This window comes from Schistocerca gregaria, chromosome 9 (genome assembly GCF_023897955.1).
Source record: "Schistocerca gregaria isolate iqSchGreg1 chromosome 9, iqSchGreg1.2, whole genome shotgun sequence".
Classification (NCBI taxonomy): domain Eukaryota; kingdom Metazoa; phylum Arthropoda; class Insecta; order Orthoptera; family Acrididae; genus Schistocerca; species Schistocerca gregaria.
Genome location: NC_064928.1, coordinates 244,126,224 through 244,151,327, shown reverse-complemented (window position 1 = coordinate 244,151,327; position 25,104 = coordinate 244,126,224). Strand labels below are relative to the sequence as shown.

At 39.8% G+C, this 25,104-nt stretch overlaps 1 protein-coding gene across 7 annotated transcripts in view; it reads right to left on the bottom strand.

Moving 5' to 3' along the window:
* Positions 1 to 25,104, bottom strand: part of LOC126291845 (alpha-(1,6)-fucosyltransferase-like) — a 367,775-nt gene that overhangs the window by 21,220 nt on the left and 321,451 nt on the right. For all 7 annotated transcript variants that reach the window (XM_049985560.1, XM_049985563.1, XM_049985564.1 and 4 more), the window contains 3 exons: positions 14,796 to 14,975; positions 13,930 to 14,080; positions 2,796 to 2,906 (listed from right to left, as the gene is read on the bottom strand). In XM_049985560.1, coding sequence (XP_049841517.1) covers positions 2,796 to 2,906; positions 13,930 to 14,080; positions 14,796 to 14,975 — 442 coding nt within the window. The remainder of the gene's footprint in view (positions 1 to 2,795; positions 2,907 to 13,929; positions 14,081 to 14,795; positions 14,976 to 25,104) is intronic.

The window sequence follows — 25,104 nt, the reverse complement described above, 5'->3', positions numbered from 1 at the left end:
ACCCATCGAACATATATCTGCCTTAGTTCACCAACACCTGCAGCCCATAGTACAAAAACTCCCCTCCTACATCAAAGGATTGTCTTAAATTTGTGCCCATCTCACTCCCACCACACACCTTCTTGTCACCACCTCCCTCTATACCAACATCCCACGTACATGGTCTGCCTGCTGCTGAACATTTCCTCGGTCAGTGCCCACTTGATTCCAAACCTACGACATCCTTCCCACACACCTTAATCAACTTCATACTTACCAACAACTACTTCAGCTTTGAGGGGTAGACATACAAACAGATCTGGGGTATGGCCATAGGAACCAGGATGGCTCCTTCTTATGCCAGCTTTTTCATCGGTTGCCTGGAAGAGGCTTTCCTGGAATCCATAAGTTTTCAGCCCCTGGTTTGGTTTAGATACATTGATGACATTTTTACCATATGGACTCATGGTGAGGCTAATCTGCTAAAATACCTGGAATGTCTGAATAACTTCTCCCAGTTAAATTTCACATTGTCCTATTCCCAATCCCATGCCACTTTCCTCGACATTGATCTCTTCCTCGCCGACGGCCAGCTACACACAGCCGTCCACATTAAACCTACCAGCAGACAACAGTACTTACATTTTGATAGTTGCTAAGGCAAACATGTTTGTTTCGATGCAGACTCCTTACAGCAATATGCCACCATTTTCACATCAGCCTTCACTAAAGGTAATTACCCCACCAGCCTAGTTAGACAGCAGATATCCCAGGCCATCACATCCAATCCTGGTACTGCTGATCCCTCCACAAAACAGCTTCAGAGCACACCATTGGTGACTCAGTATTATCCTGGTCTGGAATGTGTTAAACAGCTACTTCAACAGGGCCATGACTTCCTAAAATTTGGCCTTGAAATGAGATCCATTCTGTCTGAAATTTTGACCACCACACCTAGAATAGTAGAACAGCTTTCTGTCGCCCTCCAAATCTCCGCAATATTCTTGTCAGACCCTATACTACTTCTGCATCCATCTCCCTACCCTATGGCTCTTACCCCGCTGCAAGATTTGCCCTACACACCCTCCTACCACCACCTATAACAGCCCTGTAACTGGCAAAACATATACTATCAAAGGGAGCACCACCTGTGAAGTAACACGTTATACACCAGCTATTTTGTAAACACTGTTCAGCCTTCTATATCTGCATGATACCACCAAATTATCAATTAGGATGAAGGGACACAGGCAAAGGGTATATACTGGCAACTCGCAATATCCTGTTCCCGAGCATGCTCTACGACATGATATTCGTGACCTCGACGCCTGTTTCACCACACCTTCCCCCAGACATCAGTTCCTCAGAACTCCACCGGTGTGAACTCGCACTACAACATGTCATTGGTTCTTGCCACCCACCTGGCCTTAATTTATGTTAATTTCTTCCGCCTCAGCTTTCCTTCACTGTAACTACTCTTCCCTTCACTCCAGTTTAGTGTTTTTACATCTTTCATTGTCTCTCCTGTCTATTTTTCACTGCCACCTCCCACCGCTGTTATGTACAAGACACTTAGCTTCTCGCTCTTAGTAGTAATCTTTGTCGTTCATATTACCGTGTCTTCCACCTTTTAAGCTCTCAGGTTTTCAAATATCGTCCAATACAGCCCCCAACAATCAGTGTTTACATCTCACCCCATATGGTTAGTTTCCCTTTACCTGCATTTCTGGGTGACTTTCACAAAATCTACCCCTTTTCCTAGACCTATCTAAACCTTTTCCTTCCCCTTCAACCCTTCTGCCTGAAGGAGGAGCCACCGGCTCCGAAAGCTTGCCTATCACAACAGCCTTTTATGTGTGTTCTGCCACTGCTTAGTGAATAGACTGATTATCTATCCAATTAAAAAGTAATATGTGTTTTGCATCATTCAGCGAACTGCTGAAAGCCCAATTCGGTGTGATGCCAAGGTTGGTAACTCTTCATGTTTGAAGTCAAGTGGCCAGCACCTTGTTATCTATCAACTGCCAAATGAGGTATTCCCTATGGTGTCTGTCATTTTGAAATCATGATGCCTGAATATGCCACATGCTGCTTTCTTCCCATCTGAGCCACTGGGGTGAACAGCATCTGTATTGAAGAGACAATTAGATTGTTCTTTTGTTTACTTTACAGATAGCCGACTATCTGAAGCCAACAATGATGTCCAATGAGCTCACCATGCATTCTGTAAAAGACAAAACCAAATCTAGAAGTTAAATGATTAAAAATTTAAACTGGGTTTGACATAATAAAAATATTGTGCAAGAATTACAACTATAGAGAGACAACATCTGATGAAAGGAACCAATTACTGACTCCAGTGTGCATATTACTATTAACATTTGGATTTTAAGCTATAGGATACTGGTTCAATACACACCGTTTATCTTCAGTTGAAGCATGATAATTGTGATGCAGTCCTTTAGCAAATTTAGATCAACACTGAACCTCATTCTGATCCAAGTTTGGTGTTATATATGCAACTGTTTATGATGCAGGTTCATTTTCTAAACTAAGGTCAAAACTGTTATCCAGTAACCGAGTTTATCTTATCTGCTGTAAATATTTTACAAGATAATGTGGACATATGCCAGAAGGACTTTGGTGATAATATCCTAAGCAATGTTTCTGATCAACATCTAATGAACAATGTAGCAGCTGTTGTTCTCTGTAGGATATTCTTGGCAGCTGAAGGGAGGGGTGGGGGAGAGCTATACTTTTCAGGGAGTACCAGTTAAGTAGGCTGTTGTTGCAAGAACATTAAATTTAGTTCAAACCTGTGTGTGCTGGTTCTGGCCCCCATAGTAATATATGTCGTCGAGTGATTTAAAGCGGTCCGATGCATCCGCATGCAAAGTCTGCATCAACTCATAGGCTACCCGGCAGACCTGCAAAAAAAAAAAAAAAAAAAGTACAGTGTTAATTACATCTCTAATAAGACACCCAGTAAATGGGTGCACATACTACTATTATTATAGTATTGTGCATTGAAACAATTAATATCCACCATTTGGGCAGCAGAAATAATTCCTGAAGAATGGAAGGGAGCAATTATATGTCCCATCTCCAAGAGTGGTGATGTGACCCAAGTATCCAACCACCGAGGAATTTCACTTATTGAAATTGGATACAAAGTCTTTACAACTTTGCTGCTAAACCAAATGAAACCGCTGGCTGAAGGAATTGTAGGCACATATCAATGTGGGTTCATCCTCGGACAGTCTACTATTGACCACATATTTACTTTGAGGCAGCTGACAGAAAAATTCTAAGAGTTCAATCAGGAACTACACCTCATCTTCATCAATTTTCGGCAAGCTTATGACAGCATTGACTGTGTCGCATTATGGGAAACGTTAGAGGAACTTGGCATCCCATCGAAATACATCCATCTAATCGCAGCCTGCTACTCCCAGTCAACTTGTAAAGTACAGTGTGGCAAAATGGATTGAGACAAGGAGGTCCATTGGCGCCAATATTATTCAACCGGGCCTTGGAAAAAGTAAGCAATGACACTTGCCAACCAGAGAAATGGAGATGGTGGGAACAGACACAATTCTGGCATTTGCTGACGGTGTTGTGATCCTTGGTGACACTCTAGAGCAAATGTGTGCTGATACTTCCAGATTCCTCCAAAATGCAAAGGAAATTGGGCTGGAGGTGAATGAGGACAAAACTAAATATCTTTGAGTATCACGACGTCGAGTTCTCCCTCCCTCCATTTTTGTAGATAGGCATACCTTCGAAGGAATTGAAGAGTCCAAGTACCTGGGCTCGATATTAATCAACTTGAAGTGACGAAAGAAGTACATTGACGCATAACAAGTGCTAATCAAATGTTCTTAAGTCTGAACAACCTTTTTAAATCTCGTCTGATGTCTCAGAAGAACAAAGTACATCTGTCCTTGATGCTGGTAAGGCCAGTATTTTTATACGGTTGTGGAACTTGGGCGACATCAGTAATGACAGAAGATTCAATATATGCGTTTGAAAGAACGTACTTCAGAAGATCTATGGACTCATCTACAATAACATGGAAGGTAAATGGGAAAGAAGAAAGAAAGAAAGAAAGAAAGACCTGTACCAGAGGTTTGGACAGCCACACATTGGACGAATATTGGGACAGAGGCGATTACAATGGTTTGGCCACATCTTACAAGTGGAATGTCCTCCACTCTCAACCCGCGGGAAAACTCCCAAGGGGACACCCAAGAACGCGATGGAAGGATCGAGTGGTGATGATCCTTCAAGAAGTGGAGGACAATGCTAGAAACTGTAAAAGATGGAGTGGCCATCTGCATCAGATACCTGGACCTCCCTTGTGATTGAAAGACATGTCTTTTATTGGGGTTTTGTGTTTGTAATGTCCCCCCCCCCCCCCCCCCCCCTTATTGTAGTTCTGTGCTGTAGGCCTCAAAGACCTATCAACGCAATAAATTGTTATTATTATTACTTTCCTCTATATATAACTGGAAAGCTATAGAGTCAACATTGGTAACATGGGAAAACTAGCATAATCTAACATTAACTTGGAGGGGGGAGAGGGGAAGGGTCTCACTTGTTTCCATATTTCTCTCTAGAACATAAACATAATTACAAAAACCTGCATTCCAGAAGCTTAGTTGCCCTGTCAAAGTGGCAAGCTACACCTGAAAGTGCAGCCAGTTCCCAGGAGGGGGCTGAAATATATCGAGTCCAAAGATTCTTCAAGGAATGACCTGGTGCCAAAATCAAGAACTTTTATCTTCATTGACAATGGCTGTGAAGGCCTACATTCTTATAAGTTACACTTACTTCCTAAGATCACAGTGCTTAATTACAATTCATCACTTCTTGGAATGTAAACAATATCACAATTTTAATCTCCTCTGTGTTGTCCCCAACAAGTTGAACTAATCTACAGCTCTCTTCTGGTGAAGATGACCAAAATCTGAGTCATTTTGAGAAACTCTGAAACTTTCACCACTATTTTTGTTTGAATTCTATTACAAAGGTTCACAATGACAACTTTGTATGGGAAAAAAAGAATACTGCAGTTTCAAAAAATGTGTGTACGGCATTTTTAGCCAGAAGAGCCCTTCTGGGGTTCTCAGCTGCCTGGAATTGAACAGAATATTTTATTTGCCTTTCAGTATTTTTCATACAGTTGGCTTCATCAAAGTTTACAGTGTAGTTAAGATCTGCACAATAACCAATTCTCACAGAATTCAACTAGCTTGTGTAAGAACTAAAAGATTTTCTTTATTACTTAGGAATATAATAAAATATGATATTGCAGTGCCTGCACTGTTAAGAACAGTGCAATATCCCTTCGAACATACATGCATGTCCAAAGGAACAGGCACTACAGCCATTACAAAACACATTAAATGTATTCATAGTTGCAGATATGAATAACCTTCAGATGTATAAGAGCACGAAGACAATGAAAATTTGAGCCAGACTAGGACTTGAACCTGGATTTCCAAATTTATGTGAATGGTCGCCTTAAGCGCTTTGGCTATCGATGCATGACCCATGTTCAGACCTGAACTACGTCATCATTCCTGTACCAGAATTATATAATGTGTGTACGAGTACAGGCTGTGATGCAAGAACAGTGACATATAGAAGTTCAGGTCTGGGTATGGGTATGGGTCATGCATGCACAACCGAAGTAGGTAATGCGACTGCTCATGTAAGGAAGGAAATCCGGGTTTGACTCCTGGTCCAGCACAGACTTTCATTGTTGTCATTCCCTCATACAGCTGATGGTTGTTCATATTTGCAACTGCAAATACATTTCATGTATACATTATAATGATTAACAACACTGTAGAAAAGGTAGATTGTTACTTGTAGTAAAGATAACAAGTGAAGTTGCAGACAGGCTCAGCTAAGACACTTACTCATAAACTTTCGGCAACAGACTTTATTGCAAAAAAAGATAAATACACTCACCATTCATTCACGCACATATGACTGCCAACTCTGGCAGCTCGAGCCACAATATTATAATGATTAATGGGCTGGGAGTTCTTAAGTTGAAGAGAATTCACTGTATTTTAGCCAAGTTTGTAATACACTCTTGAATTTATGTAGTGGGACTGTGGGCTGAGAATGGTAATGTACTGAACATTTTATGCTCAAGTATTTATAGTTATTCTTGAGGGTGTATTCGTTTTGTCATTTCAACTACAAAAATGCACTTTTTTTCAGCAAATGTGTTTCACTTTATGGAGGAAAGGCATAATCAGTGGTCTGTAATCAAGTTATTTGCATTTAGATTGAAAAACAGTTTGTTAACACTTATGGTGATTTCAGGCCTACATAAGGAAATGCTCTCTGCTAGCACGTCGTCATTTTTCTTCTTTGGTCACTGATAGTTGTAGCCTAATTTTTAGTTTCTATGCATTTTTATGTTTTACACCACTCTTTTCTGTTTGTTTTTATACTTCTAAGTATGTATTGTGTTTTGTAGTGTTGTGAACATTCCATTGCCATTAGTTTGTCTTTGACCTGTACTCTCTTTTTTAGTGGGAGAGGGAGAAGCCATGATAATGAGTGGACGTAAGTATATAGTAGTGCGAGATGGAGGAGAAGGCGAGGAGCAAGAAGTAAAATGAAACTGGGAGTATGGTTGCCAATATTTATGTCGTCATTGAGCAAATTTTTATGTTTTCATTAATGCTTTGTGTATGTGGGAATTTTCTTGGAAAGGGAGCAGGCGACTGACTTTACAGATTCTTATGATGTTATCTCTCTTTCAAGAATGTTTTGTACTGTATTTAAATGCTCTGGCACATTCATTATATCTTCTGTTGAATGCCCTGCTGCCAGTCATTCCAATATATGTCTTTTAACAATCTGTCTGGTTTTGATTTAGGTTTTGGGGTGTGCTTTTGTACTGAGTTGTTTGTTTTCTGAGATTCTACAGGACACCCTGGGTGGTGGTGGTGGTAGTGGTGGTGGTGGTGGTGGTCGTCGTCGTCGTCATCGTGATCCTACTAAACATCTTTGGTTATATAAAACAGATACAGAAAAAAATATTTATTGTACAAAAATCTACAACTGTTAAACTACTTTTCTACATAGCTTCTGAAATTTCGTAGGCACTTATCATGGCATGGCCCACGTTTTTGTATGCCTTCTTCATAGAAGGTTGCCGCCTGTGTATTCAACCATGTGGTAACATGTTCTTTCAGCTCGTCATCATCGTTGGAGTGTTGACCACCAAGGACAGATTTTAGGTGTAAGAAGAGATGGAAGTCGCTAGGGGGCAAGGTCCAAGCTGTACTGACGATGATCAAATGTATCCCAGTGAAATTCCTGTAAGAGTTGTTTGGTCATTTCCGCCATGTGAGTTCATGCATTATCGTGGATAAAACAACACCTTTTGACAGTAATCCTCGGAACTTGTTCTGTATAGTGTCACGCGCAATTTCTTAATGATCTCGCAGTAACCACGAGCACCGATGGTCTGGCCTCATGGTAAGAAATCAATCAGCAAAATGCCTTTTCTGTCCCAAAAAATGGTGCACATGACTTTTCGAGGTGTCAAGATTTGCTTAGGCTTAACCTTTGTTGGGGATGAAGTGTGCCTCCATTCCATTGATTGCCGTTTTGTTTCAGGGGGTGTCATACGATACCCAAGTTTCATCCCCCATGAATATCCAAGAAAGAAGATCATCGCCTTCTTCAATGTAGGGTGTCAAACACTGAAGTGCACTGCCCATCTGTTGTTTTTTGTGCTGTTCTGGGTACCAAATGTGAGCAAAGTTTTCGAAATTTCAGTTTTTCAGTACCAATTTCATGAATTAGTGATCATGAGTTTTTTGGAACTTCCATAGCAAGGGCACTAACTGTAAACTTATGATTGTGCTTAATCTTCTCTTCAATTGTGTGAACCAGTTCATCAGTAACCACAGATGGACGCCCACTTTGTTCTTCATTTGATCACATCCTTCATTGAACAGTCTGATCCATCTTCTAAGCACTCAATCACTCGTACCATTTTGTCCGTAAACCTCGCAGATTTGCCAATGAATTTGCTTTGCTTTGCTTTGCTTTAACTTTCTTTGCATTTAGAAAATGAATCACAGATGTGATTTCACACATGGCAGCATTTTCAATTATGACTGACATTATAAAAAAGCACTACAAAGCAGATGTCGGCAGCAACAGTCTGAAAATGGCGTACATGTGTTCTCCTTGAGTCAGAGTAACTGCCACGCATGCTTGGAACTGCAATCGTAGCGCTGCCACAGATAGAAATATAAACGGAACTTACTTTGTGGACAACCCTCATATTTCTTCTGTTTTTGTTTGGTTTATGCACAACTGATTGGCCTGCACCAATGACTGGTCACCTGCATCATTTCTCTATTGTTAGCTAGTACACTTTGTAAATTCTAACCTGTGATCATTAGTGCTATGTCATCAGCATATAGTAATTTCTTACATGGTATATAATTCAGAAAGTCATTAATGTAGATAATAAACAGGAATGGCCCAGGAAAAGGCCCTTAGGGTATTATTCGTTTTACCGGGAGTATTATCTTTTATGCCATAAAATTCTAACTGCAACACTTTGGTTAAATCAATAAGTGTACCAGACATAGGTAGCCTTTTCTCATACCCTTCCTATTCACCAAAATGTCAATTGTTTGTTCAGTTGAGACTTGAACCGAAACTGTTGTTCATTTAAATTTTTTGTCCTTCCAAAGCAGTTGTACACTTGTTTATGCATACAGTTATTTTTTTATCATCTAGTATGTTAATAGTACTCCTGCAGTTGGTCTATAGTTATTTGGGAGGTTTTGTCATCTTTTTTATGCACAAGTAATCCAATTGTCAACATATGATGTTACAAGAAAATTCCTTGTCTAGAACTCTGTTAGACAGTGAGAGGTGGCATTTTTTATTTTCTTTGCTATATACTTTATGGTGAAATTCTTCATCATCATCATCATCATCATTTCACGTATTAGGCAAACTGCCTGTTACGGTACCCATCTCTTGCATGGTCTTCCTACATTTCTTCTTCCAAAACATTTATAATTTAGAGCCTTTACTGGGAATCTTTCCTCACCCATCCAGTCTGCATGTTCCTTCCATTTTTTCCTATTTTCCTTTTATTTTCTCATTTAGGTTATGTATTCCTGAATGTTTCCTTATAACTTCATTTCTTATTTGATCTTCTCTTGTACATCCTTCAACTCCTCTTAGAAATCTCATTTCTTGAGCCTGTATTCTACTTTCTTGGTGTCTTGTTGTTGCACCCATGCCTCACTTTAATAAGTGAGGGCTTATACTGCTGTTGTTTTATAAAACTTCAGATGGGTTTCTTTCTTGGCTTTATTCTACAAACTTTTTACTATGTTCTACATATGGAAGTAAATTTATTTCATTTTTGGTCCACATCATGGTTATATTCGTAAGTGGTGTTGCATCCTAGATATTTAAAATGTTTTACTTGCTTCAAGATTTTATTATTCAAGACTGTTTTTGATCTTACTGGTTGTCCTCCCTCAAATGCCATCATTTTATTTTATCTGCTGACAATGTTAGGTTGTAATTTGAGGCTATCTCCTGCAACTTATACTCATATCTGAAGGTCATCTTCATTCTCTGTAACAAGAGGTAGATGATCTGCATACAAAATTACATTTAGTCTAGTGTTACAATCTTAGGGGAGGGTGAGGGCAAGTCTGTGAATCATCATGGCTGAGCAAGGTTATCCATCTCACCTCATGTCTGTATTCCTCCAGCATTCTTGCCATACTCCTTTGTTTGTGTTCATTGGCTTTGCTGTTATATTTCCCATAACTATAACAATTTTGGTGTTTGTGATTGGACTCTTAATAGCATTTATGAGGTGAGGTGGGTAACCTTGTTAACCCATGATGTTCCACAGCATTTCTCTATTCACATTATCAAAAGCTTTCTCAAAATCCACAAAAACAAGAAGGGGTCCCAGTTGAACTCTCGTGTCTTTTCTATACCTTGTTGCAGTGTAAAAACCTTATCAATAGTTTATCGTCCTTTTCTAAAACCTGACTCTTCTTCAGATATTAATTTTTCCATGATTTTTTAAGTTTTGCATTCAGGATTTTGGCATATAAATTATGGGCTGAGTCCGGGAGGCTGATACTTTAATAGTTACTACATTTATTTCTATTGCCCTTTTCATAGATTGTTATTACTTTGGCTCTCTGCCAGTCTTTTGGTACGCTCTTATTTCTCCAACATTGATTAAAATACATGGAGAAGTCTTAGATGCACGAATAACCCTCCATACTTCCACTGTTCCGTATTAATACGATCTAAACAAGTTGCTTTCCTTCTTTTTCTCTTTTAGCTTCTGTCAGTTCTCTATATCAACACCGTACAGGCCTTTTGTGTCATTTAGCTCAGGTAATATCTGAATTAAAGTATGATTATATGACTAATTTTTGTAATGACCTATCCTTTCATTCTGTCCTATATTACGAACAAGTATACGATCATTTTCTTGTCTGTTGAGTGATTTTATAACTGGTAGTTTTTCTTCCATGTATTTATTTATCCCGTGTGATCTGATAGTACACAGTGTGTTATAGATGTCAAAAAAATATCAGTTAACATTAACATAAATAGCAAGATTACTGTTTTAGGTATTCATTTACAGAGTACAAACAGTGACACAACCAATATGACTTAATACTAGTGGGAAGAATGTCGAAAAGTTTGTGGTCCGCAGTCGAGTGTTTGTATGTAAAACATGCCGATTTGAGTTTTCCCTTGTGTTGTGTTTACGTATTTCATTATTTTTTATGACTCTGGAGTCAGTTGGCACTATGTGGTTTCAGAAAAATTTTACAGTCTCGAGAATATATAGGCAAGGCAGTGTAAGGATTTCCAACATTATGAAGATGGGTTTGCAGGAGTCACTGGGTTTGTTCCCAATAATAATCCTCATTGCTCTCTTCTGGATTTTGAATGTGCTCAGGGCAGTTGGAGAATTTCCCCAGAATATCACACCATATTTTAGATGGGCTTGTATGTAAGCATAGTACGCACTGATTACTGTTTTCAGGCTAGCACATGATTTCAGTACACTCAATGCATAACAGCCAGTACTTATTCCGGCATTTACCTTTCCTGTATGTGTATTCCATTTCAGATTATCTTGAACCCAGAGACCCAGGAATTTGGAAACACTAGTGCAAATGACATAGCACATAATGAAGCCCAAAATTGTCTAACATTTATGAAGAATTTTTTAGGTGTAAATAAGATGAAATACACAGTCATTGTGACAATAACTCATAGGTGTGATATTATCAATAATTCATTTGATAAGGAGATCTGCCAAACCCAACATTAAAATCTAACAACTATGTTCCACAAATGCAAAATGCAATGGATCCACTAATGCAAAATGCAATGTAGTAGATGCTAGTAGCCTAGAAAAACCTCTTGCACACTGAACATCTAAATTACCATGAGAAGAAACTTCCTGGGACATTAAATGTGTGCTGGACTGAGACTCAAACTCGGGACCTTTGCCTTTTGCGGGCAAGTAGTAGAGCAGTTGTCCAAATATAAACAGCAGAAAATATGAGCAATAGTAACATAGATATAAGGTCAAAGGGAAAAATGTGATTCATATAGTTAATTCTTTGAAGTCATTGAACTGTTACTGTCTCAATAAAAAGCCCACCAGACTGGACGTCAATGTACACTTTGTCATTCTTGGATGTGATGTCATACGGTTAGAAATAACAGATCATGAAGGACTGTTGATACTGGAGATAGACAAGTGACACACAAACTTCTAGGAGAGTTAAATGTAAATAATATAATAGACATGATAAGGAAATGGATTGGTCTCATATAATGTATAATAATAAAATAACTGATAAATGTTTTTTGATTTTCTTGATAGAGATTAAGTTTCATATCAGAAAAGGCACGGCCCAACTGTAACCAAAAGGTGCCATACTAATATTACACATAAGTAACATTATTCCAGTTAGTTGTACACTCCACAGCTTAACAGACACAAGATACCATGATAGATTCTTATGATAAGACTCATTAAAGTGATTGGACAAGAAAAATTACATAAATAGGCGATTTCATTGAAACAGAAATTAATAATGTTGCTTATGTGTAATATTAGTATGGCACCTTTTGGTTACAGTTGGGCCATGCCTTTTCTGATATACACTTAATCTCTATCAAGAAAATGGAAAAACATTTATCAGTTATTTTATTATTATACATTATATGAGACCAATCCATTTCCTTACCATGTCTATTATATTATTTACATGTGACACACAAACTTCTAGGAGAGTTAAATGTAAATAATATAATAGACATGGTAAGGAAATGGATTGGTCTCATATAATGTATAATAATAAAATAACTGATAAATGTTTTTCCATTTTCTTGATAGAGATTAAGTGTATATCAGAAAAGGCATGGCCCAACTGTAACCAAAAGGTGCCATACTAATATTACACATAAGCAACATTATTAATTTCTGTTTCAATGAAATCACCTATTTATGTAATTTTTCTTGTCCAATCACTTTAATGAGTCTTATCATAAGGATCTATCATGGTGTCTGTTAAGCTGTGGAGTGTACAACTAACTGGAATAATGTTACTTATGTGTAATATTAGTATGGCACCTTTTGGTTACAGTTGGGCCGTGCCTTTTCTGATATGAAACTTAATCTCTATCAAGAAAATCAAAAAACATTTATCAGTTATTTTATTATTATACATTATATGAGACCAATCCATTTCCTTATCATGTCTATTATATTATTTACATTTAACTCTCCTAGAAGTTTGTGTGTCACTTGTCTATCTCCAGTATCAACAGTCCTTCATGATCTGTTATTTCTAACCGTATGACATCACATCCAAGAATGACAAAGTGTACATTGACATCCAGTCTGGTGGGCTTTTCATTGCGACAGTAACAGTTCAATGACTTCAAAGAATTAACTATATGAATCACATTTTTTCCCTTTGACCTTATATCTATGTTACTATTGCCCATATTTTATGCTGTTTATATTTGGACAACTGCTCTACCACTTGCCCGCAAAAGGCAAAGGTCTCGAGTTTGAGTCTCAGTCCAACACACACTCTTAATGTCCCAGGAAGTTGCTTCTCATGGTAATTTAGATGTTCAGTGTGCAAGAGGTTTTTCTAGGCTACTAGCATATACTACATTGCATTTTGCATTGGTGGATACATTGCACTTTGCATTTGTGGAACATAGTTGTTCGATTTTAATGTTGGGTTCGGCAGAACTCTATATCAAATGAATTACAGATAATATCACGTCTATGACCTATTGTCACAATGACTGTGTATTTCATCTTATTTACACCTAAAAAATTCTTCATACATGTTAGACAATTTTGGGCTTCATTATGTGCTATGTCATTTGCACTAGTCAAACAAACAATGAAGTCACTGTCCTTCAGTATATTCTTATGTTCCAAGATGACTTTAACAACATTTTTCATCCCCATGTCAGGCTCCACGGTTCCCACTGCACAAAATTCCAAATTCTGCCTCTCTTTACCCGAAAAGAAATTTGTTTTCAGCTGTGCAGGATATTATTTCATATTCCCAGTTATATGGAAGGCTGAATTCAATGCTGTGCTTCCAATTACAAAAATAATTCATGATGTGGAGACTTATTAAATGGGGTGAGGCGATATTGTCTTTTTCAACTATTGCACTTTGTAGCACACATCTGTAATATCCCTGCCAAAGAATCTTGGCACATTAAATATTTGTTACAAGTTTATTTTAACTGCTGATGCAGCAGATGTTCAATGTTCACAGATCATCATCATCATCATCATTCAAACACCACTCGCATTTCAGTGAGAGAACGAGTAATGAAATGCAGACATACCTGGGATGAAAATGTACAGACTAGGTAGTCACAGAGTGACAAGAAGTGGATGTCAATGATGATGCCATTCAGTGAAGAGTCAGAGTAGCGTGTGGCAACTGCGGCAGTCCTCGCAATGGATGGATCTCCGAGAATTTCATACTGGGGATACCTGTGGGCAGGAAACAGGTAACCAGTTCTCTATATCTGCATTCCTCATACTAGAACACTATGTCCAACATTATTTATACAGATAAAAGGTATGATTCTAGAGTGGCACATATATCTTCACCAAAAAATATCAATAAGGTGCTTGCTTATTACCTCTCAAGGTTAGGTAGTATAAATTTCTCAAACAATGATAAAACAGTACTGGTATAACAATGTTCTGACTTGTTTTATCAAAATTTTAGAAATGTAGCCAGGTCATTTAGGATGGGAAAAACATGTGTGTTTCTTCCTCTGGGATGAAAGAGGAATAGGTTGGGTGATGCTGGGAAAGGGGCCGCCACTCAGATTTCACATCGAGAGAGAGAGTCAAGTGGTGTTGAGAACGAGGGGGGGGGGGGGGGGGCGCCATCACAGTTGGAGGACGGAGATCAGCACTATACTGGCTTCAGTTCAGGTATAATAGACATGGAGAGGAGAAAAGAGTAAGTGAAATGAAAAGTGGAAATTAATCATGGAATTAAGAACCATGAGCTATGTTCCTAGCTCTTAACTGCATTTTTCATTTCAAACCTGGACTTTTGTTCAGTTTCAGAGAGGCAGCTGTTCTGCTCATTATTAGAATATTAGTACTGGAGATTTAAACATTCTTCCCTTACACACTGTAAATTTCAAACAGAAAATTTTAAGTGGGGTACTGATCAAGAGCCAGTACATACTTGCTGCGGGCCTCACCGATGACCTTGGGGTCGTCAGAGGCGAGGTACACACGCCGCTCGACGGTCTTGCCTTGCTTCAGCTCGAGCTTCAAGTAGTAGTCTTCCACGTAGCCCATGTATTCATCAATGTGGTGGAAGGCGGCCTCTGTCCCCACCTTGTCCGTCCGCCTCACGTGCACCCTGCAGACAGGCAAATGCAGCCCTCAGGGTACGGGGTACACATTTCCTATAAGTAAAGGATATCCACTCTTCATAATGAAAGTAAAGTAAAAAAATGATTGAAATAATCTTCAGGTAGTCAAAATTGGCTTTAATTGTCATTTTCTCAATGGTTTTGGTAGAATCGTCGTCAGACCAAAATTTCCACAGCTTAAACACCGATCAAGCAGTACCTTACACACCCATATTTTGAACTAGAGATAGCTTAACCAGGACATGTTCAAATATAAATGAAAACTGATGTGGTCTGTTTTGAGATTAGTTCTTGATAAGCACTCATTGTGGTTCCACAGACGCTACCTTAAAATTATTCACAAACGAATGTCCTACCTGTTTGTCATATTGCTGTATTCCTCACCTACATATCACACACACATGGCTTTTCAGCCCTAAATCACTAGGTCTCCTAGTTTACCAGCTGAAGGTCTTCCCAACTCCATCTTTACCTGCAACTTCTTTTTCTTTGAAGGCCAGAACTACATACACATCAAGACAGGCTGCCACAGGAACCAAGATGATGCCAATCTTTTCGTGAGCAACATATTAAAAGAAATTCCTTGGTCTGGATTTGCAAAGATCATGTCCTAACTCAAATTCACCAGTTCCTTACAAAAGTCACCTCCACTTCATTCCTTCCCTGACATTTACCTCGACTTCACTAAAGACAACTCACAATGCACAGTCCAAATAAAACCAACTAATAAGCAACAGTACCTACAGTTTGAAAGCTTCTGCATCAAACATTCTCTTCCCTACAGCATTTCCATCTGTGGCAAACGTGTAAGAAAACTCTGAAGATCTTCCTCATCAGTGTGCAGAACCCAGGCTTTGAAAGCCTCTATATGTCACTCTGCCAATGCTAAAACTTTCTCAAGTCACACTCTGACATGAGATCCTCTCCCACAGGTCTGTGCTCTTCTAACCTCCATAACAAACAGCATGACATTCACAGACCATTATCCCTACCACAGCAATTGTTCCCACTGTAAAACCTGCACTGGACACCCCACCCACTACCACCTTCTCAGGTCCCACCACTGATAAATCCAACGACAGCAATTTTAGAAACAACACAGGTTGTTTACCAACTTACAGTTGTTCACTGCAAGATGTTTTGTACAGGAATGACTGCCATCAAACTGGCTGAGAACATAATGGACGCAGAAGGACTGCCCATCTTGAGAACAACCAGTACCCAGTTGCTGAGCTTGCTCTACAGAGACTAGAGTGCACCATGCAGTACATACAGATCACCTTATCAAATACTAGTTTTTCTGAACCTGAACTCTGCCCTTAATTAATAGTACAGCTTACAAGTTGTTGAATATTTTTTTTAATCAATTACATTATGAAAAGGAAAGTTGCCACTCACCATATAGCGGAGATGCTGAGTTGCACATAGGCACAACAAGAAGACTGTCACAAATAAAGCTTTTGGCACATAAGGCCTTTTTCTTTTTATTGTGTCTATCTGCGTCTGAGCATCTCTGCTGTATGGTGAGAATATTGTTACATTCCATCCTGGAATTTCCATTGTTTGGTTGCATTAATTAATTTTTTTCATTTCAGTCCCCCCCCCCACACACACACACACACAATCTCCTTTTCTTCTAGTTCTAATTGTAATATGGTACTCATTTCATGTCTTTTTCTCTTAATCCCTCTTTACATATCATTCTATCATCATCTCTGGACAAAAGCTGGCACAGTGCTTACCAATGTGGTATTTCTGCTTCCCTATTCTCTCTGACACTTGTCCCTTCATCCTTTTTTTAAATTCAACTTGCTTATATGCAAGTAAACAACTTCAGTCTGCAATTATTGCAGCAATGTCTTATTCATCACTTAAAGACTGGATAGATGTTTACAATACTTCTGACTCAAATTGAAAATATAAGTCAGTCATTAATAATGTTACTTCTGCTTTTGAAAATTGTTTTCCCCTAAAGAACTCAAATGAAACAGAAGTCACAAAATAAACCATGGATTACACAAGGAATAAAGATATCATGTGGGACAAAAAGGAGACTGTTTCTACTGCCTAGGAACAACTCTGATGTTACCGTTGTAATGCATTACAAGGAATACTGAAAAATATTGTAGCAAGTAATCCAGACATCAAAGCAGCTTTATTGTGAGAAAAAGATAATTACATCAAGCAACAAGATGAAAACTGCATGGGATATAGTGAAGACAGAGAAAGGTGGGCCCAAAAAGGAAGAGGAACAGATAGCTCTAAAAATATATGAGACATTGATAACAAGTGCATGTAGTGTTGCAAACCTTTCAAACAATTTCTTTGTTTCTGTTATTAACGGCTTGTGGTTATCAGTTCCAGGAACAGTGCACTTGAGTATCTGAGACCAGTCCTTAAAAATAACTCCATTAAAATGGAAATGACACTCACATCTCCCACAGAAGTACCATCCATTATAAAATTCTTAAAATCTGTTATTCTAGTTGATAACGTATCAACAAAATTAACCAAAGGGTGTCCAAGCCAGATGAGTTCTATCTTCAGTTATTTGTATCAGTGGGTCATTTCCAGACTGGCTAAAATATGCTTAAGTTAAGCACATTTATAAAAATATCACCTTTGGCAATCTTCATGCCAACCTATGAACAGTGTATTTGTGCTCTCTCCCGAGCACAGCAGCTACATGCAAGCCACTCAGATGTGACACGCACCTGCAGGGCTCTAGTTTGGAGTTCATGTTAAACTGTGGGTCCCCTATATCAGGTTGGGTAAGTCAGAGGAAAGCAATATCACACCACTTCCAATAGAACCATGCCTAGTAAAGCATCAAGACGTTCAAAGAACTTTCGGATTCAAAAACCTTCACCTTACAGAATGCTACAAACATGACCAAATACTTGAATAAGAAATAAAAATCTCTTACCACTAAGCACCGTCTTGTTGCTGCAGGTCTCACAATTTAACTTCATAGTCTCTGATGATGACAAATTAAAGGAAGTGTTCTAAAAGAACAATGGCACATGTTGAAATTCAAAAAAACTGAGCCAAAGGTGGGTTGGTTGGATTGGGGGAGGGGGGACCAACATACAAGGTTATCGGTCCCTTATTCCTCATAAAACAATGCCACAAGTGTGAGAATAAGACAGATGAGACATACAATGCAAAACAGAAAGAAAGGAAAGACCACAAGAACGAAGAAAAGGCAATGAACACTAAAAGGAACAAAAGGACAAGAAAACAACAGAGATGCAAGAAACAGTTAGAAGAGAGTATAACAAGGACGCACATTACAGTGGCTGGCTGACCACAAAAATAAAAAGGAAAAGCTGGCCAACATTAAAACCTCCCCTCTAAAAGCACTAGGGTGAAGGACACAGAGGGACGAAGGACATGCGCTAAAACTCAGATCGTATGATAAAACCCACCCTCACGGATGAAACATAAAACCAAACCAGCCGATGAGGCATTGTCTGCTAAAATCAATGATATTGAGTCTGGCAACCGAAGATGAAGTCACAGGGCAGCCAAAGAAAGACAGATCAGAAGAATACGGGCACTGTCCACCAGGCGCCACACCGACACTCAGGCGGGTCCTCACAGTGCGGTAGGTCACCCAGGCATGGCCAATGCGGAGCTGGCAGAGAACCACGGAGTCCCTGCGAGAGGCCCTCATCGAGGACTTCCACACATTTGCCGTCCCTTTAATGGCTCGCAGTTTGTTGTGGTACTCAGATTTTGCCACTCTGTGTAGTGTAATAAATATGTAATGTACTGAATCGACTGTGAGAAACCTAAATGGCAAAGACGTTATCTGAGAGACTCTATGATAATTATATCGTTGACTCTGAATATTACTTTCTCTGTGGTTTACTCGTAACTAAGGGTAACTAGAGTTTTCTGTTCGCTTCTTTTGATGTTATGTGGAGAATTGTACAAGAGACACGATAAACCGTTATTATTTCATAAGAACAAAGGTGAGCATCACGACCTTTATTAGTATTTTTGGAAGTATTGAAATAGCAGAATTGTTTCAGATTGAATGCAACATATACGGGAAGAGACGTGGACAACAGCACTCGAACCTGCAATCTCACGTATGAATAGTTGCTAAAAATATCCAGCCGTCTCTCCCAAGACTCTTCATATGCGCAACAAACAGTAATTCTTTTAACAGCATTATCACAGACAATTTGATCACGTTGTTACGACCTTTTACTGCGAGCACAACACATCAACAACAGACAAACAAAAAAATAGAAAACACACAAAAGAATCTACAACATCTCTCTAACCTTGCAGCGTAATAACGAACGCAGGCCCATCTTAAGAAGTGGTTTCCATGTAGTGTGTTTGGCCAGCCTGTCAACAAGTTCATTTCCTGGGATTCCGACGTGACCAGGAGTCCAGACGAACACCACTGCATGACTGGACCGTTTCAGGGCATAGATGGATTTCTGGGTGGACACTACCTAAGGATGATGAGGGTAGCACTGGTTGACAGTTTTCAGGCTGTTCAAGGAGTCAGTACATAAAAGAAAAGACTCCCCTGGGCATGAACGGAGATACTAAAATGCACAAGAAATGGCCACCAGTTCTGAAGTGAATACACTGCATACATCGAGTAAGGAATGCTGTACAATATGGCCACTGTGAACGTAGGCAAAGCCAACACAACCATCAGCAATTGATCCGTCGCTGTAAACCACTTCAGAGCCCCAGAACACGTCAAGAATTGAGAGGAAGTGACAGTGGAGAGCCGCAGGATTAACGGAGTCCTTAAGGCCACAAGAAAGGTCCAAACAAAGCTGTGGCCAAGGCGTACACCATGGAGGTGTATGTGAACACACCACCAGTAGAGGTGGTGAAGGGAAGGACTCCATTTCGGAGAGAAGGGACTGCACGTGAACCTCAACCGTTAGCTCCGACCCGGGCCGCCGATGTGAGAGATGGACTGCCATGGGCAGAAAAAAGAGACAGTAATTCGGATGCTCCAGAGAACTACGAATGTGTGCTATGTAACTGGCAAGCAGTTGTGCATGTCTGTTTTCCAATGGAGGGACCCCAGCGTCCAACAGTACACTGGTCACCGGTTTCATCCTAAAAGCTCCAGTTGTCAGTCGAACCCCGCAGTGGTGCACAGGGTCGAGTAAATGCAATTCTGAGCCATAAACCACACTCCCCAAGTCAATTCGGAATTTGACAAGGGTTCTGTAGGGCCGCAGCAGTGTAGAGTGATCTGCACTCCAATTGGTGTTGCTCAGGCAATGGAGGACATTGAGGTGCTGCCAGCACTTCTGCTTAAGCTCACGAAGACGAGAGAGCCAAGTCAATCAAGCGCCAAAAACCAGCCCTAAGAATCAATATGTCTCCACTATAGTGAGTGGATCATCATGAAGGTGAAGTTCTGGGTCCAGATAAATGGTACAACACTGACAGAAATGAATGACACATGACTTTGCAGCTGAAAACTGGAAGCTGTGGGTTAGAGTCCATGACTCTGCCTTGTGGATGGCTCCCTGTAGGCGCCTCTCAGAAACACCAGTATGAAATGCACAAGTCTGCATACAGAAAAGGTGAGACAGAGGGCCTGACAGCTGCTGCTAGACCATTAATGGCCACTAAAAATAGGGATACACTCAATACGAAGCCCTGCGGGACCCTATTCTCCTGGATATGGGGGAACTATGGGAGGTGCCAACTTGGACACAGAAACTACGAAGCGACAGGAAATTCTGAATAAAAATTGGGATCAGGCCTCGGAGACCCCCACTCATGCAATGTGGCAAGGATATGATGTCACCAGGTCGTGTCGTATGCTTTATGTAAGTCAAAAAAGACGGAAACCAGGTGTTGCCATCTGGGAAAGGCTGTTCGGATGGCAGACTTGAGGAACACAAGATTATCAGTGGTAGAGCAACCCTGCCGGGAGCTGCCCTGACATGGTGCCAGTAACTCCAGGACCAAACCCAACTGCCGACATACCATATGTTCCAGCAGCTTCCAAAGAATGTTTGTGAGGCTGATGGGCCGATAGCTATTCACATCAAGTGGGTTTTTACCGACTTTGAGCACCAGAAAGATGGTGCTCTCCCACCATTGTGATGGAAAGATGCCATCGCACCAGATCCAATTGAATGTGATGAGGAGATGTCTCTTGTAGTCATATGAGAGATGTTTAATCATCTGGCTGTGCATCCGATCAGGCCCAGGAGCTGTGTCGCGACAATGTGCAAGGGCACTGAGGAGCTCGCACTCTGTAAATGGGGCATTATAAGATGCACTGTGGCAGAGAGGACGTTCCCTTCCAGCCGATGTTTGAGAGTGCGAAAGGCTGGAGGGTAATTCTCCGATGCAGAGGCTCGAGCAAAGTGCTCAGCAACTGCATTTGTGTTGGTAGATAACACGCCATTTATGAAACATCTGTTGAGGTCTGGTACCCAAAGAGGCACTTGATCTTTTCCCAGACTTGGGAAGCTGATGTATGGCACCAAATGGTCAAGACGTATCTCCCCCTACACTCCTGCTTCCGTTGTCTGATAAGTTGGCGAATGTGGGCATGGAGCCGTTTAAAGGCTCTGAGGTGCTCCAGGAAAGAGTGCTGCTTATGCCGCTGTAGAGCTTGCCAATGCTCCTTAATTGTTTCAGCGACTTCTGTTGACCACCAAGGGACTGCCTTATGCCGGGGGCACTGTAAACAGCGAGGGATCATGTTTTCTTTTGCAGAAACAATTGTTGTTGTCACCTGCTCAAGCATCACATCAATGTTACCGTGTGGGGAAGATTCAACAGTGACAGCAGAGCTGAAGGTTTCCCAGTCCCCTTTGCTCCATAGATTAAACAGAACAAACATAACTAAACACAATGAAGCAAATAGCAGTAGAAAATGGTATTGATACCCATGTGGTAGACAAATTAAATAAAAAAAATATGTTAACAATACAAAAAGGAACATACCACACATGCTGAAGTCCTCACCCAACACAGAAAAACACAAATCACAATCAATGACCACACACAAGACATGGCAGAGCAACAACACACACACAAAATGAAATGGCACATACTCACCTACAATAACAAGATCGTTTACAGAATAGGCAACATGTTAAAGAAATAGGGACCCCAAATAGGATACAAGACTGAGGACACAACACAGAAAAAGATCAGCACACAAGAAACACCGACAGATAAATTTAACCAATCAGGAATATATGAATTCAAATGCAACACTTGCCAGTCAGTGTACATAGGACAGACAAGCTTTAAAAAACAAAACTGCTCCCATAGCACATTTGCTGCCCACCTAATAGCACACCGACAATTACAACAGAAACAGACTTAAAAATATTAAAACCCAGCCACAGCCCATACAGCAAACTGACCATTGTGGAAAACTTCCACATACAGAAGGCAAAAAGGTCATAAATGAATACACTACACTCTGCAAGGACACACTATTTAACACATTGAAGGAACTTTACAAGAAAGACAACACAAACAGCTAAGAAGTGTACAGAAACAAAAACACACACACACACACACACACACACACACACACACACACAAAGATAAAATGTAAACAAAACTCAAATTTGGTGAACAAATGAACACTAACCGGGCTGGGACACGCAACAACAACAATCACAGTGTGTTTTGGTGAAATGCAAACTGTTTTTATGACCTATTTATGAAAATACATGTTATATTCATGGGTGCTTCACAACACCTCACCATGAGGCTGAGAATAAAAGGGCTTGCCACACAAAAACATAAGTGAAAACGAATATAGGCACGAAATATGGCGACAAACTAAAATTACGTTTTAGAGCATAAAAGATAGGTTAACACCCAACAAAATTTCTCAACAACATCGTTTGGTTGCAGATGACAAGCTAACTGTAATAAATAATACACAAGTGTATATGAAGTCTTCACGGGTTGTCAGCTGAGTAGCATCTTTGTCTCATAGCAGTGTTTCAATGGAATGTGTCTCCATCATCATCATCAGGTAAACATGATCTTCGCCTGAAGATGATGGTGACACATTCCATTGAAACGTTGCTATGAGACGACGATGCTACTCAGCTGACAACCGTGAAGACTTCATATATAAAACTCACCGAGAAAGCCTGCACTCAAATACACAAGTGGTCCTGAAAAACCATGCAAACCAAGTGTAAAGGTATTAACAAAAGAAATGAACTGTCGTTTCAACTAAATGTCAACATAATTTTGTAATCATTTAGTAAAAATGTTCACATAACAGATTAAATAAAAACCCCTGATGATGGCACAATGGGAACTTGAAAAAGTGCTGTTTTGCATAACTGGCGGACCTTACAACCAACAGTTTTAACTGCAAACATGATAAACACAAGGAGCTGCAAATTCAAATGATAATGAGGTACAGTCATGTTTGTTTGACTCAGAATGTATTCTCAGATTCTGCAACAAATTGATGTCAATGGTGTGGTTTCATGGATGATGTCTACTGCCGTTCTTGTTGACGGGTGTAACCTGCGTCTTTTTCCAAGAACTGAGCACAGTTTTGTTTGGGGGACATATGGCAGATTATAGTTGGAAGATGGTCTAACTCGGTCACAAATTCAGAATAGAATCTGATAGGGATCCCATCAGGCCCGGGAGCTTTGTTCAATTTTAATGATTTCAGCTATTTCTCAAATGTCACTGACACAGATTTTTTTTTTTTTTTCATTTATCTTTTCTGTGGTACGAGGATTAAATTGGGACAATTCTCCTGGGTTTTCCTTTGTAAATGACATTTGAAAACGGAGTTAAGCATTTCAGCTATTGCCCTCAGTTTCAGTTCTTGTCTCCTTCATGAGTGACTGGAAACTAACTTTTGTGCCACTAACAGTTTCACACATGAGCAGAATTTCTTTGGACTTTGTGAAAGGTCGTTGAACAATACTCTGATATAGTAGTCATTGAAGGCATGATGCAGTGCTCTCTTGACAGCCAAACACATTTCATCCAGCATTTCTCTATCTACGAAACTGTGTTTTGTTTTACACCTATTGTGTGGTTATCTTTGTTATTTTAGAAGTTTCATCACAGTGATTGGACACCATGGAGGTTCCCACCCATTATGAACTGTTCAATTGTGTACATAACTATCCTGTGTATTGTCAATTATTCTTTTAAACTAGAGCCAGAGTTCCTTTACATGCTCCTGCCTATGCTGAAGTTTTGAAGTTCCTCACTGAGATATGACACTACGGATTATTTCTCTGGTTACTGAGCATATATAACTTTCTACTTGTTTTAGTTATCCTTTGTACCTTGGTTATCATTGTTGCCACAACTGCCTCATGGTAACTGATACCAGTTTCGGCGTGAATGTCTTCAAAGAGGTCAGATCTATTTGTTGCCAGTGGGGTTCATACCTATCCGTCATAGGTAGACTGTAAAGTTTCATAGGAAATCTTATCACACACGCCACTAGCAAAACTGTAATTTTCCCAAGTAATTGTTGGATGATTAAAATCTCCATTGATGATTACAGTTTGACTGGGGAACTTATGAACAAGTGAGCTGAGGATTTTTCTGAAGTTTTCAGTTAAGTAAGGAGACAAGTCTGGGATGTGATAGAAGGATCCAGTTATCATTTTATGCCTAGTCCTGATACAGAGTCCTCCCAAAACAATCTCTCACCTACATGGGTTGATTCAAGTTTCTTGTCTACTGTGACAAATACACCACCTCCATACCCCATTTGTCTTTCCTTTCAATACACGCTTAAATTTTTCCCATACTAACTGCTATCAATTTGAGGTTTCAACAAGCTTTCTGTACTCAGTATTATGTGAGCTTCACTGTTTCCATGAGCACTTCAATCTCTGGCACTTTGTTGCAAATGCTTCAACAGTTTACTATTAGTATTTTAATACTCTCACTTGTGAGAGGCATTTCTTTCAATCTTACACTGATACTTCTGGGTGTCCTACAGCCGTTGTCATCTGGACTGGATGGAGAGTTGCCTAATTTAAAAACCCCTTGTGTGCACCCCACACACACTCAGCTACCTGAGTAGCAGCTTCTGATGTGTAGTGCACACCTGACCCATTTAGGGGGACCCTACAGTTCTCAACC